At 43.8% G+C, this 15,060-nt stretch overlaps 1 protein-coding gene across 1 annotated transcript; it reads right to left on the reverse strand.

Moving 5' to 3' along the window:
* Positions 1-463: 463 nt before the first annotated feature.
* IGSF10 (immunoglobulin superfamily, member 10) lies at positions 464-14,491 on the reverse strand. Its single transcript, XM_010584904.1, has 7 exons — positions 14,352-14,491; positions 12,275-12,404; positions 9,943-10,333; positions 7,390-9,213; positions 4,846-7,350; positions 3,320-4,220; positions 464-2,372 (listed from the first exon to the last, which is right to left on the reverse strand). Exons 2-7 carry the CDS (start codon positions 12,338-12,340, stop codon positions 464-466), a joined length of 7,596 nt encoding a protein of 2,531 aa, XP_010583206.1. The 5' UTR covers positions 12,341-12,404; positions 14,352-14,491.
* Between the last annotated feature and the right edge of the window lie 569 nt (positions 14,492-15,060).

Raw genomic sequence — 15,060 nt, forward strand, 5'->3', positions numbered from 1 at the left:
AATAGTCAAACATATTAAGAAGGTAATCTGCATCACGGTAAAATCTGCTCTTTGGTTCTCAGATACTCTTGCTTTATGTGATCCATGCTCATGATAGTCATACAAAGTGGACAATGTTAAACTAATACGAAGAAGTCTATCCTTTACTGGAGATCTCTAGGTACATTTCCAGAAAGTAATTTTATTTGATACTCTAAATGTTTGCTAGCAGAGCAGAAGTGCCTTAACTTTGTTTTAATTTAAATCCATTTAATCACTGAAAGAACCAATGTTAGGTAATAATGCTAGATCTAATTTTCCCCAAGTTCTTCCTCACTTTTTTTGCATGGTCATTGCAGATTGAATGCTGTAAATGTATTTAGGCACTTAGACGCCTATGGCTGCCTTTGATTAAACTTACTCCAAGAATGAACTCAGTCCAGCTGTAGACTTTGTTAACAGTCATTCATGCTGTATTTCTTGCTCAAATGACGTGAACATATGTTACTGTGAAATCGCTGCCAAGATGGTTCTTCGCTGTGCACTTGTACGCGCCAGAATCTGAGGGTTGGGGATTCTGGATGACTAACGTCCCCAGGGGGTGAAGCAGTTCACTCCCAGGTGCTCGGCTTTGGTGACCTGTAGGGAGTACTGAGCGGTCAGGTAGTTCCCAGGTAATTTCTGGTTTTGGTATTCCCAGTGCTACGCAGTGGAGCTGAAGTGCTGCACCAGGCATCGTGTGTATGGTCTGCGGTGGTCTGTTCGTAATCCTCGGGGGATAGGCTACAATAACAACAGGAACAGTTATGGAGGAGTCTCCGGCGTTGTTGTGGGCCTTGCACACGTAATTTCCTCTGTCGTGAATGGTGGCTTCTCGTATAACCAAAGTACCGTTTTCCAGCAGAATGTATTTCCAGTTGATCTGCGGTCGATCCAGCACATAGCCACCTGGCAGAGTCCACGCTATATTTGGTTTGGGACTCCCATCAGACAGGCAGTGAAGCGATAATGACTCCCCGCTAATGCCCTTCACTGGCCCTGTTGGATGAGTGAGAATATTGGGCTTCTGGCCAACCTCCAAGATGATCAGCTTTTCAATGTAGCCAACTTTGTTCCTAGCAGCACAGCGATACTTTCCTGCTTTGCCTCCATCAGGATTATAGATGGTAAGGGTACCGTTGCTTCCTGTGAGAAACTGGGAAGTCTTGATGCCACTGGAAAACCACGTGCCATTAGGCAACATCCAGCTGATGTCAGGTGGAGGGTTTCCATCCACAGAACAATTCAAGGTGGTGGTTTTCCCAGGCTTGGCTGTTATTTTTTCATTGAATGGATTTTTAAATATTGGTCGCCTTAGCATTTCTAATACCTCCAGCTGCACCACCAACATACTCTCTCCCCCATCATTACGTGCCACACAGATAAACTCTGCTGTGTCAGAAGGCCTTATATTCCGAATCTCAAGTGTCCCATTTTTGTGTACTACAATCCTGCTCCCATAATAGGGAGCTGTTAGGAAAATATTATCAGGCATGATCCACATAATCTGAGGGGGAGGTGTCCCTTCTGCCCTACAGTCAATTTGTTTCTTTGAATGCCTCACGGCCGTCACTTTCATGATTGTTTTGTTCACATATAAACCATTTATGATAGGTGGTTTAGCAACAACATCCAGTTTATACAATTTTGTATCGTCCCCTCCAGGATTACGAGCAACACACATATACTCCCCAGCATCTAACAGTTTGACTTGACTGACTGATAGAGAACCATTGGCATGCAGGAAGTGTCTGGCTGTTGACGAGGAGATCATGTCACTGGAAGGTAGCAACCAGAATATTTTTGGCTTGGGTTCTCCAACAGCTTCACAGTCCAGTAATGCTATACCTCCAGCTTTCACTTTAACGTATGTCTTGTAATTGTGCTTTATCTGAGGGGCTGCCATGATGACTGTGATGCGTATCTTCATTTCATCTCTTCCCAGTGTGTTTTCAGCGTAGCAGGTATAATCTCCTCCTTCTGTTACTCCCACTTTGTTGAGATACAGAGTTCCGTTGTCAAAGAGGACGTATCTGCGAGACCTGTGTCCACTGTCATCTGCCAGCATCGCATTATTGATCACCGTACCATCTGGCAAGCTCCAGGATATTTCTGGTGCGGGTGACCCAGAGGCCTTGCAGTCCACTATGAAATCTTTTCCGTATGGCACCAGTTTCTTGAAATGCTGTTTCTGGTCAATCTTGGCTGGTTTCATTGTGATGCTGACTTTCATCAGTATCAGATCATCTCCAATTTTGTTTCTTGCAACACACAAATAGTCACCTGCATCCTTTTCAGTAACTGCCTCAATAACCAAGGATCCGTTAGGGTAGACATGGATTCGACTTCCCATTCTGTTGGCAGGGGAGGGAGAAAGAGGAAAAGAATTATGGAACAGAATGCTGGAGGTGAATACTGAGCATTGAAAATGACGGACAGTATTAACAGCACGATGTGATACAGAAGTTCTCTCCAAAGGCACTGTGTCCACATCACCCACCTACCCAGTGGGTCATAACTGATGTGTTGCCACTTCTGTTGTTATGTGGATGTGCACGTGCTCGCTGACTCTTATGTCGGTGCACAAAGCTGCCTCTGCCTTGCTGAAAACTGTTCTGTGAACAAATAAGCCTGTTGAACTTTATGTCCCTCATCCCGCCAGCCTCTGCTCCTCTCCCTCGTGCTTCTCCTTGCAGATAACCCGCAGCACTTGCCCCCGGCCAGGGGTAGCTGGCAGTGCTGCTACCTGTTGTCCAGAACAACACTTGGCACCAAGTGATTACTCTCTAGCTGCCTTTCCTGCAGCAGGGCACAGGCCTGGATCTCCCTCCTCAGCCCAGCTGCGAGTTCTCATGAGCCTGCTAGGAACATCCTGATCTGGGACTGTCTCTCCCAAAGTGAAGGTGAAGTGTTACTGGCAGGGGGAGACCCTCAAAGGTAGACTTGGCAGAGACTACCAAAGCCTCTTCCTCCTCAGTTCTACTTCACAAATCTCTTATAACTTTTCCTCCTATAAAATGACAAAATTCAGCCAATGCATGATTAACGTCAGTTTCTTAATTCAAATATGACTTGTATCCATTTTGGTAAGACCTCACCCACTTGTGACAATTGATGTGGTGGGTTAGTAGATGTATAATAACAAGCCATCATCACAGATGTTTCACCACTGTTAAACATTTAAAAGTGTATTTAGTTTACAATGTTTTGTTTCAGTGATGTAACAGTCTCTTATGCAAGCACCAGAGAAGACAGCAGTTTGAAGTTTCAAAGAGGTGGGGGAAAAAAAAAAGACTCCTACCTGTGCCACTGGTCAACAACTGCCTTGGAGGGTAACCTCCAGATGATCCTGGGCTTTGGCTCCCCAGTCGCTGTGCAGTTCAGAAGCAACTTATCCCCAAAATTCAAATGAGTCATTTCTTGAGAGGCGGTAGCTATTTTTGGAAGCGTATCTCTGTGTTCCACCACGAGGCTCACCACCCTCCTTTCCGAGCCAGTCGAGCTTGTGGCTATGCACTCGTAATTCCCGCTGTCAGCAGGGGCAATGTTGCTGAGGTGGAGGGTACCGTTGGAGAACAGGAACAGCTTTGCGTTTACAAACTGCAGAGGTTTCACCACTGTGCCATCAAAGAGGACCCAGTGGACAGTGGGCTGAGGATTCCCTTTCACGGTGCAAGGGAGCTTCAGGTTTTCCCCCATCATTCCTTCAACACGTTGCCTCTTCTCTTCCAGAATAGCGGGAGGTGCCGCAATGACCTGCAGTTTTACAACCAGCGTGTCAGTGCCCGCTGGGTTTTTAGCCATGCACGTGTAGAGGCCCCTGTCATAAACGGTGACTTCCTTGATAATTAGAGTGCCGTCGGGTTCCACGTGAACTTTGTTATTTCCTGCAGAAGAGTTGGAGATGTGTGTTTTATTTGCTAGAACCCACGAGATGGTGGGAGGAGGCCTGCCCTCAGCTTTGCACTTCACTGCCACGGGCTTTCCGGAGTGAGCGGTGAGGAGCTGCCACCTTCCACCAGTGATGCGGGGCGGGTAGGCCACTACCGACAAGGTGACCAGGAGCCGTGCCGTGCCATGCAGGTTGGCTGCGGTGCACAGGTACTGCCCACGGTCCTCCAGGCTTGCCCGGGCGATGGAGAGCGTGCCGTTGGCAAACACCATCCATCTGCTGTCACCTCGGCCTCCTAGAGCATCGGTCCCTACAGAAGCAAGGGGACAACAGCACAGCACGTCAGAATCTCTCTCTTCTGTTTCTTTTTACTCAGGCCCTGAAAACACTTTCCCTATCCTGATCTACTTTGCCCAAATAACCAAGACGCTAGTGGTAAGAAAGAGAGAAATAACAGTATTTTGCATATACAGTGACAAAACTTTAAAGTAAAAACAAAGCTTAGTCCTCACTAGAGACAAAGTTTGGATAAAGCAGATGGGGCTTCGCATATTCAGAAATATTTTGGCATAGCTTTGATTTGATGGTTTGTTACCACAGACAGATTTTTCTTTTCACTCATCTTTTCACCTGAAATAGCAGGTAACATACAATAAATATTGAAATCTTCCCACAATAAGCACAGAATTATAGTTAAATATAGATCATGTATTTCTTTTTTTTATTATTTCCCTAGAGAACTGTTTCATAATTAGCAGTAAGACACTCCAAGTGTGCTGGGATATCTTTCTTTTTCACTGTTTCCAAGCTCAGCTTTTCACTGATATTTCACGGTACTCTTAAATGAAGCAATACTTGAGTTTGGCACACAAAACATCTGCCAAATGACAAGACTATAATGGAAGGTAAATTCTAAAGAGGTTTATCAAGCTTACCTGACAATATCTTGGTCCACTGTATTGTTGGACGAGGGTTACCAGTAGCTTCACAAGGAATAAAAGCATCTGAATTAGCTAGCACGGTAAAAGCAGCTAATTTTCCTCCAGTTATTCTGGGCTTTGCAAAATGATTTCTACTTAAAGACTCCAAGGCTACAGGATTGGTGGTGATAGTTTCTTGACCTTGTCTCTTTTCAGACCAGCCTTTGACAGAACCGTCCTTGTCCCTTCCCCACAGAGGAGCACGCAGAGTCACCATCTGTGATGACTTCAGTGTGGTCAGTGTATTGACAGTTAATGTGTTGCCTCTCTCTGTGACTTCAGCAAAGGGCTTCTGCCAGAATTTGATTCCTGCCCCCAGAGGCGAGGTGGTTCTCGCAGTACGTGCAGGTGGCACGGCTGCTGTTGGGGCTGGCAGTGGGGTGGGATGCTGAGCGCTGCGAGGAGCGATGTCTGTGTTTGCAGCAGGAGCACTTGACTCGGTTCTGGCTAGGACTGTGGGCTGGGCTACGTGGTTTTCTTGGATAACCCTCTGTTCCATTTTCAGGCGTGAGTTTTCACCTGCCGTTGCGGTGGTGGCTTTGGTTTGCTGAGCCAGTTCTGACCCAGACGTTGCACAGACTGTGGCAGGTCGTGCGCTTGTGGTGCTGGAAGGTTGGATTGGCATGGTGGGGCTCTGAGCAGTATGACTGCCGGGTGGTAACGTGGCTGACTGGATGTTCCTCCGTGTGACAGGGGTCACTGATGTCTGCATGGCTGCTGTGGGCACGTGCTGAGGTACCGCTGGTGCGTTAAGGATCCACAGTGTTGGCACTTCTGTCACCGAGACTGCGCTTGCACTCTCAGAGAGAGGTTTTGCAGGCATAAAACTTGTAGGCGTAGTTCCCGATTGAACTGTTGTCATGACAGGCGTGGCTGTATTCACTGAGGGAATCGCTGCAGTGCTGCGGCCGGCAGTCAGGCTTTGTGAAGTAGATGTTTTAGGGGGCCTCTTCCTCCTCTGACTTCTCTTTCTTCCCACTCTGAATATTTTACTTTTGGTGTCACTTTGAGGAGTACTAATAGGTGTAACTGTTGGCTTCAGACTTGTTACATCCATTTCTTCGGTTGCGCTAGTTGCAAGATTAGAGTAAGAATGCGGTTTTGCAGTGGGAAGATGTTCTTCTGACTTACCATTGCCATAATGAATGGGTTGGTTTAAAGACAGGAAACCACTGCTGTGATTCCCGCCTGTTGAAATAGGTGTACAGTGCAAAGGAGATATTTTGGACGTAGATAATGGTGCCATAGTTTTAGGAAGCATGGACAATACCTCTGTTGATGGAAATCTATCTGTCCATTGTTTTGGTAGCTTCTTCAGAACCACTTTTTGTGTACCATTTCCAAAGAGATGTTCCCAAGTAATTTTTCCTCTTTGGGAATTTTTTGGTGAGGTTCTAGGCTTAATGCTGGGTGAGACTGATTCAAGGGTGGAAGATGTGTCAGTGCTTGTGGTATGTGTAATTTCTGTAGCAATATGAGCTGTGTGGATTCCCATTGTTGGTAGTCTGATGCTAAAAGGTTGGATATCAGCATTTGTCTGAAATGGAGCACTGCTCTCTAATTTCCATTGAGGATTATCTTGGGTGCCCCTTGTAATGAAAGGCGTGACTGTTGTCGTAGCTTTTTGCCTTGCACTAGGTTCACTTTCCTCTTCCCTGAGGAATGCTGTCTTTTGATGAGTACCCACTGGGTGCTCCAATGGCATATTCATGGTAGAGGGGGAGGACAGAGGTGCTTCTGGGCTAAGTACGTTGATGGAGCTGCTTGAATTATTTAAGGTTGGTAAATTTGATACATATTTCATATTCAGTTGAACATCTGCAGTTACAGTCGTACTTCCTCTGACAGATCCTGGCCTCCCAAAACTGTATCTGTGCTCTTTCATACTTGGAATACGTCCTGGTCTAACAATTTGTCTCCTACCAGAAATTTTCCTTCGTCTTCCATATTGCTGCTGGGCCTGGGGTGTGTGAGTTGTAATGTCCTGAATAATCTGAATTTGCTGATGAGTAATGATAGTTGAGGCCAATGGTGGCTTAGGAGTTACTTGTTTCCGAGTACTATGAAAATAAATGTGACCAAATTCAGGACTTGGTTCACTGACAGTCACTACAGATATCTGGTGATCTGTTTTGGTGGAAATCTTATCAATAGACTCAGTAAAAACATGTAGCTTGTCCATTGCATTTTGGGAAGTTACAGACTTGCTGGGTGTCGTAGATACAGATTTTAAATGCTGGTTATTACTTTGCCCAGAATATACTGACCTTAGCCCAGTAGGGAAGAGTGTAGATGTTCTGCTTGCTCCATTTGATATAGCTGATTGTTTAATACCATTTGCTGATATTTGACTTAAATCAGATCTTTCCCATGAGTTTGTAGGTGTTAGATATGTTTGTGGCCTTCTGCTGTCAGATGACACAGACTGTGAGAAAGGAGAGGGTAGGGGAGTTACTGCCTCTGCAACCAGGAGAGAGGTTGTCCTAGCAGGAGTTTTACTTGCAGTTGTCTCAGGCCCTGCAGTTATCACGCTTTCCATTGCCCTCCCCAGAGTAGATACAGTGGCTGTCTCTGTTAGTGGCATCGTGAATTCTTCTTCTGGAGATACAAGATCACCAGATGTTTCCTCCTCATGCTCAGGTACTTCTGAGAACTTTTGGACTTGAATAGGTGGTTTTGTTGCAACTTCTCCTCGTTTTTCTATCAACATTGAGTTCCTCTTTGTTTTTTCCAACAAGGCTGCCCAGCGCTGTGGATCGACTCTCCTGGCTGAGGAAACAAACTGTCTTCTGTGTCCTCGAAACTGCCTGCTTATTTTGTCCCTGTAGTGCCTGTAAGTCATCTTCCCGTAGCTGTTCCTTTTGTGTGCACTCTGCGCGACCCGATTTCTGGATGCCAAGGCAGCAGATTCCTGATTAGCTGTCAGGGTAGCCAGAGTAGCTAAAGACTGTTTCTGTGTTGTAGCAGAGGCCAGCATTGCATTACCAGAGCCATCACCCTCTTCCCATTCTCCCACATCTACATGCTTTTTCTTTAGAGTGGTTTTATCCTTTCTAACTAGCACTTGGAAAACCAAAAGATCAACACCATACTGGTTGGCTGCAACACATTGAAAGTAGCCACTGTCTCGCTCTGTTACTCCTTGTATTCTCAAGGTACCATTGTCAAAAATATGTTTGTTTCTTACAGAATGATGAAGAATTGCATGCTCAGGTAACACCCAACTAATGGCAGCATCTGGAACAGCAGTGGATGTACAGGGAAGGTAAAGTGTGCTGCCAACAAACGTAGAACGTTGGGCTCCATTTACACTGTTGTGTTCCACGTAGGGATCGACCACAGTAATCCTAAATGTGAGAGTATCTGCATCGTTGTAATTTGTGCCTATGCAGTGGTAAAGCCCAGTGTCAAAAGTATCAGCTGTCCGTAACGTGAATGTTCCAGTTTTAACTACTATGATTCTTCCATCCTCACTGATATAAGGAGCTCTAACTTTGCTCCCATCAGCCAATATCCACTCTATTGCAGGAGCTGGTTCTCCAATTGCTTGGCACTCTAGTTCTACGGTCCCTCCGACTAAAACAGTGTGCTCCATCTGCATTTTGTTGTCCCTGGAGATGATGGTCCAGTTATTTCTCACCTGTTTTTTGTCAGTACTGGGCAAAATAATCTGAGCATCCGTAAAGTACTGGATGTGCAATGTGTTAAGTGTGGTTGCTGTCCTGTCTAGCTGTAATGCCACTTTGCTTTGCATTAACCACGATGGTTCAGCTCTCAGTTCAGTCTCTATATTGGTAAAAAGTTCATCTTTTTCAGAGTAGATTTGTTTATATTTGTAACTAATAAAAGGCACATTAGTTGCTAGGACATTCCTTTCCAGTTTTAAGGGGGAATTACTGTACAGTGCCAGTATACTCCATAGCTGCTGAATATGTTCATAATCAATGCCACACACAAGAAATGCTGAGAATGATGTTTTGAGTACTGTACTGTTGCCATCTTTGTCGAATGAGATGGGAGACATTTCTTTAGGTTTTTGGATGGTGCAAACCAAGTTACCTCGACTTCCTGCTTGGTCAGTCATGTTCAAAACCATGGATCCTATAGGAGCTATGAAGTCCTTGGGAGATATGGAACTGAAATCCCCATCATCTGGCACTGTGAGGTTTTTAAATTTGAGGGAGTCATGTATGGCTGGCTTAGTGCAGGTTAAAGATGCAGAAGGAATATCCAGTAAGCTTTTCCCGTTACGATTTTTGGGACTAGCACAAACTGGGCATTGCTGACCACCAGAACTTCTGTCTTTTTTGCACTTTATAATATCTGAAGGGAAGAAAAATGCAGTAAGCTTTTGTGATACAATTTTTAGTATTAAAAAGGACATATAGCTACCAGCAAGTTGTCTCTTGAATAAAATATTAACAAAGTTTATCTTAAAGTAACCTATGAAAAGCTAAATTAACCTAAGAAAAACTATGAATTTTCTCTGATGAAGCCGCTCAAGGACTGTTGCAGCTCAGTGTGGTGCCCTTCCATCCCAGTGGTTTTACACCGTGCCAGGAGGGCGCTGCTGTGGTACATGGCCTTAGCTTTGTTCTGAGACACAGGCTCTAGCAATTTGGGGCTAACATTACGCTATCATGTGCAACCTCTACTCAGGGCAGCAACAGAGAAAGTCCTCAAGTCCTGTTCCTTATTTCTTTTTCAAAGAATCGAGTACAATGTGGCCTTCGCTCTTGGCAGTTACATAAAAATTAGCTTCCTTGTTCCCTGTGGATTCTCCTGGGGCACAGAAGCTTCAGACTGGCCAAGGAAAACGTTCTGTTAAGGGAAGCTTAACAGCTTGGGAATGGGTTAAGACCTCTAGATTAATTTAATCTGGGAAAACTGAATGGTATTAATCTGTTTATCCCAATTACATGCACCTACAAACCCCCTGTCTTCCAGTCTTTTCTGGGATAATAAATAAATAAATAAAGGACAATTACCTTTATCAGAAAGAATGAGATGCTATAACTTGATTAAAAAGCATAAACAAAGCCTTCGGCTCACCTGGTCTCTCTTTTGCCCATTCTGCAAACCACTGTAGATTGCAATCACAGGACCATGGGTTTCCATGAAGGTAAATGCTCTCCAGCTCAGACATGTAGGAAAACAGTTCTTGTGGTAGTGAAGTCAACACGTTGTCAGACAAATATATGTGCTTCACGAAGGATATTTTAAATATTTGGCTATAGCGCAAGGTGACAAAAGTATCTGGATGAAGCTGCTTAAGTAGATTTCCTTCCAAGTGGACCAACCTCAGTGATGTGAGTCCATAGAAAACATTGGGATTTACAAATTCAATTTTATTGTGGTCCATATGCAACCGTACCAAGCTCTTCAGACCATAAAAAACATCCTGCTGAAGTACTCTGACCTTGTTATAACTCATTTTTAAGACCTGTTGATGAAAAAGTAACAAGTGTATAATATTAACCCATGTTATATTGTTATAAGACTCCTAACAAATTTTGATTGATGGTTACTCTGTGAAGTGAAGGTACTTCACCAGATCAGTAATGCAAGTGATTGGAAAAACACTTAGTAGGAGGAATTATTTTTAAATGCAATGCTAGTTGCAGGACTACAAGGATGCTTTCTTGTTCCAACAGTCCATCAGGGTGACGCTTCTGCAGTCACATTTACAAAACGCAGTGATTAAAAATAAAATAAAGCAATGCTTATTTCTCACTCAAAAAAAATCTCAAGTAAACCACACTTATGAAAAGGGTAAGCAGAATTTGACCATAAATTGTGGTAGTGATTTTTGTTCCAGCCAGTGTTACCACTATAAAAATGCATGCAACAGTCTATTTTGTTTGATGTTTAACCAACAGAACTGCTAAGTGTGTTCCCAGTTTCAGGATTTGGGTCATGTGAGATGCGTACTTGCCAAACCTCAACTTTCAGGTGCCATTTTGTTGCTGACAGGTTAAAAGTCAAATTCGTAACTATGAGATGAACAAATGTGGCATATTGCTAAAGTATTAAATATGGTACCCAAGACACCCTTTTTGTTGTTACTTTTCCTGTTAGAATTATACTGTTATGGTCATGAATTCTGTATTTTGAATATTAATGAGGAAAAACAGTACAAAACCATGATAACATGCAAGTTTATTTTATTTGCCAAATATAATTCCATTAAAACTATCTGTATGTGTTGCCATCCTGCTTGTTGATAAGGGAGGAAAAGCCTATAGGACTCCATAAAGCTTATTTTATTAAGTCGGTTGCAAGGAGTTAACAAGCAAGCTTTCAGGCACAGAACTACCCTTTATGAGGGTTAATGAAACCTGAAGATCTGTATGCTCCAAAGCTTGTCTGGTTTTTGCCCCCCGCCCCCCCCCCCCCCCCCCAATCCTCTAAAACCAGCAACTGAGCCAATGCCATGTTTTCTGTCTGAACAGTTCAGGTTTCTCATGTTCTTAGTTCATCACAGCTACATTATTATTTCTCTGTAGCAGTTAATAACAGCTCTAGGTGGAAATTTAACTGGAGAATAAGTGTTACCTGTACATCAAATTACTTGGGAATGGTCGTTCCTAAATAATCATATAAGTACTTCTTTATGTATTGAATATCTGCATGGCACAGTGAGATACGGAGATAGCTCCAGAATCCCTGTATGACACTGTACATTTACTATGTAAATAATAGTATAATACTTTTTACAATGTATGTAAATATATGTAGTATTTTATAAATAGGTAATATTTCAGTTAAAGAACAAAACAGGCATCAAACACTACATTTTAAAATTCCACAAATATATATAAAATTATAAAACCGAGGAACTGTAGGTTTTTTAAAGCATTAAAATGTTTATATGTAACATGTTCAGTTTCTGTTCAGTAGGAGCATTTTTTTAATGAAGGATAGAAAGAGACAGGACTATACTGTACTGAAGGGAAAGGCAAATCTGGATGAAAAACAATCCTCAAAAAAACCCCCCAGGAATTGACTAACAAATTAACTGAAGACAAGTTTCCTACCACATATGCAGTACTTGGAGCTCTGCAGTCTTTCTCTCTCGTGTGAAAGAGAGTTTCAACTGCAGTTGCCCGTTAAGATATTGCTGACAGATATCTACCAATATGTTCATCATGCTCTTTAACCTGTACCTGAATGCCCACCTGTGAAGGAAAGACATTTCCCATTAGGATACTGGATCTTGAAGGCCCTTGTCTTTCACGTGGATACAATAAGAAACGGGAAACCAAAATGCTACAGACCACTGGTCTGCTTCCATTTATCAGTGTTACTGCAGATTGCTTAAAAGTCATAACAAAAATTAAGATTAGGTCATCTCCTAATTAAGATTAGGTCACTTAGTTCTTACCTGTAATGAACATAAATCACTGAACACCTTATCAGGGATTGTATTTATCTCATTGCTGTGCAGCATCAGTAACTCCAGTTTCTCCAGGCCAGAAAAATCTGTTTCCGTCAGTTTAAGCAAGCTGTTGTAACTGTAACAAACATTTCATCCCAGACCTGGGTTTAGTCAGACAGCTAAACTTCACAAGTTTTAAAACAAACAAAGAAAACCAAAACAAAAGAACAACTCTCTGGAAATGCATAAAGGTAGATAGCACTTCTGGTTGCTAAGACGAAATTTTAAGTCATTCCTTCACATTAGCCCCAAATTTAGTAACTTTTTCAGGGCGGCCTTTTGAAGACTGTATTCACAGTGGATAGGGAAAGTAACTGCAAAAATGTGCAGACAAGAATGCCAGTTTTGGGCTTCAGTGCAGAAGAGCAAGGAGCTCCTGTAATGGCAGAGGTTGGTGATACGTTGCTGCCTCTTTCCATCGAGGGCTTTCCCGACACTGCAGTATCACAGAGGGTCCATGAACAAAAGAGCCTCCTTTGCTGCCCACTGAGAACTAGGTAAAACCAAGGGTACTGGGGTGAGCCCTTCCTCCTGGGACCTGAACGACGACGGCTGTGCCTAGCCTATGGTGCAGGTGGGTTCTGCAGAGTGTCTTGCAGTCCCTCCCTGGTCCTTGGCTGGACTATGCTGTCCGCCCTTTCCAGTTGTACCTCTTGAGTTTTAGTTCCACTCCACAGGTGTTCAATGGTGCACACTACTTGTTAATGCAGACGTAGCCTCAGCCTCCCCTGATTTCCATGAGCATACATACAGTATGGATAGTCTAGGCTGGATTTAAACAGGGAACCAAAAATGAAAGAGAGTGCCCTTTACATGACAGCTGCACTGCTCTAGGAGGTTTGACCATCGGTCATCTCTTAAGTCTATCCAGCGCAGGTATTGACAGTGGCGATGCTACGCTATCCCAGAATTAGCAGGTGGTGTGTAAGCCTCGCAAACACTGAGTACCTACTCTGCGATGCCTTTGACTTCATGACTACTATCACACTTGCATGACCTGATTAGCTAATGCAGGGACTCTTCTCATGGTGCAGTCACACCTCCTACGCCCTGTGGTGACAAGTTGGATTAATTCACCAGTCAGATAGATGGCCTTTCTGTAGTGGTAATTGATGTATTTCAAACACACGTCCCACACCTCAGGTAACCCACAGTCCTCTAAAAGTACTGGTACTTAATTGTAAGACTCCATATACAGCACTTCTGGACAACATTGACAAAATCAATGGAAGGAAAGGACAGACAGGAGACAGGAGCTGGGATCTGGATCTGTTGCCCGGAAGCAGAAGGCAGATGAGGGGGAGACTTCAGTGAAAACTTACTTTTATATTTTCTGCATACACATATTGATGATTCAAAGGTTATGCGTATCAAAACTGATGCAAGGATCAGTCAAATATTGCTGATGGGTCTCGTCATTTGATTGTATGACAAAGGACACTTGCTGGAAGCTGTGTTAACGGGCCAGCCGAGCCTGGGTATAATCCATTCCTTGTTCCTTTTAACCACTCACGGAACAGAAACATTTTGGAGGCTGAAATGCTCAGACGAGTATTATTTCCCATAAACTCAACAGATAAAAGCATAGATACTAGCATTGTGTGACGTTCTAAAGTCACAGCAAAGTCTCTGAAGATTTTAATACACATACTAATTTTCCAGCCCGCTGTCTGAGCTCTGAACTATCTTTTCCCAGAAAGAATTCTCTCTAGTTCAGACTCCTTCCGTGTTACAGATGCAAAACGTTTAGGTAATATAAAAGAATTCCTTTAAGTTCAAAACCTTCTGCAGTTCTCACATGCCCTGTGATATATCCCCCAAACTTCCACTTAGTGCTGGTGGTCTTAGGCTTTGCTAGCTGCAACTGCAACCGCTTCTGAACACTGCAGAACATTAAGCTCTTAATGTTTATTTACTGCTTTGGTTAGTTTTTAGCCCTAAATCTGGAAACTCTTCATTACTGCTTTGCAAAGTGTTGAAAGGTAACCGGTCAGAATATTTAAAATCTCGATGTTAAACGTACCCCAGGTTGATGCGCTCCACGTTTGGAGGGATGTGCGGTGGGATGGCTGTGAAGTACCGGAATGTGCAGTGCACCTCGGTGGGCACATAGCAGGCGCAGAGCCTGGGACAGGCGATGCTGCCGGGGAGGGTGGCCAGGCAGAGAGCGAGGAGGGTCCCCAGCCACCGGGGTCTGCCTCCGCGGATTGCCTTCATCCTGCAGGAAAATACTACGCTACCGCCCTTCACAGCAAAAGCGAACGGGCAGATTCCTACAAGGAAAATAAAACACGCAGGCATTTATAGTGACATCCGTGCCGAGTTGCTCAGTTTTAAGCTGTGAGAACAAGAACAACTTTGTAACTGGAAAGAAAAACCAACCCGCAAACCAGACCCAAACCTCTTGGTTTTCCCCTCAGTACTTGTATCTGTGTAACGTTCAAAAATGTTTGTCATTTTAAAGAAACAGCCCCACAACTTCTTGGTCTTAGTGCGATGCGCCCCGAGTTGTTGCTTACAGGTAAAGTTTTAATTTCTGAAGGAAGCAAACGTGGAAACTGTCGTCTTTGGCCACCGTTACACCGCGACTCCGGTTATGTGGAGCGACTATAAATCTGCTAGCAATTTATCCTCGGGAAGGAACACGTCAGCTCCTTCCTTGCCAGTAATTAACCCAAGCAAAATTAACTAATTTCAAAGCCCGCGCGCCGAGCCGCCCCGCGGTCCATCCC

Source organism: Haliaeetus leucocephalus, unplaced genomic scaffold (assembly GCF_000737465.1).
Source record: "Haliaeetus leucocephalus isolate CR32 unplaced genomic scaffold, Haliaeetus_leucocephalus-4.0 Scaffold1014, whole genome shotgun sequence".
NCBI lineage: Eukaryota > Metazoa > Chordata > Aves > Accipitriformes > Accipitridae > Haliaeetus > Haliaeetus leucocephalus.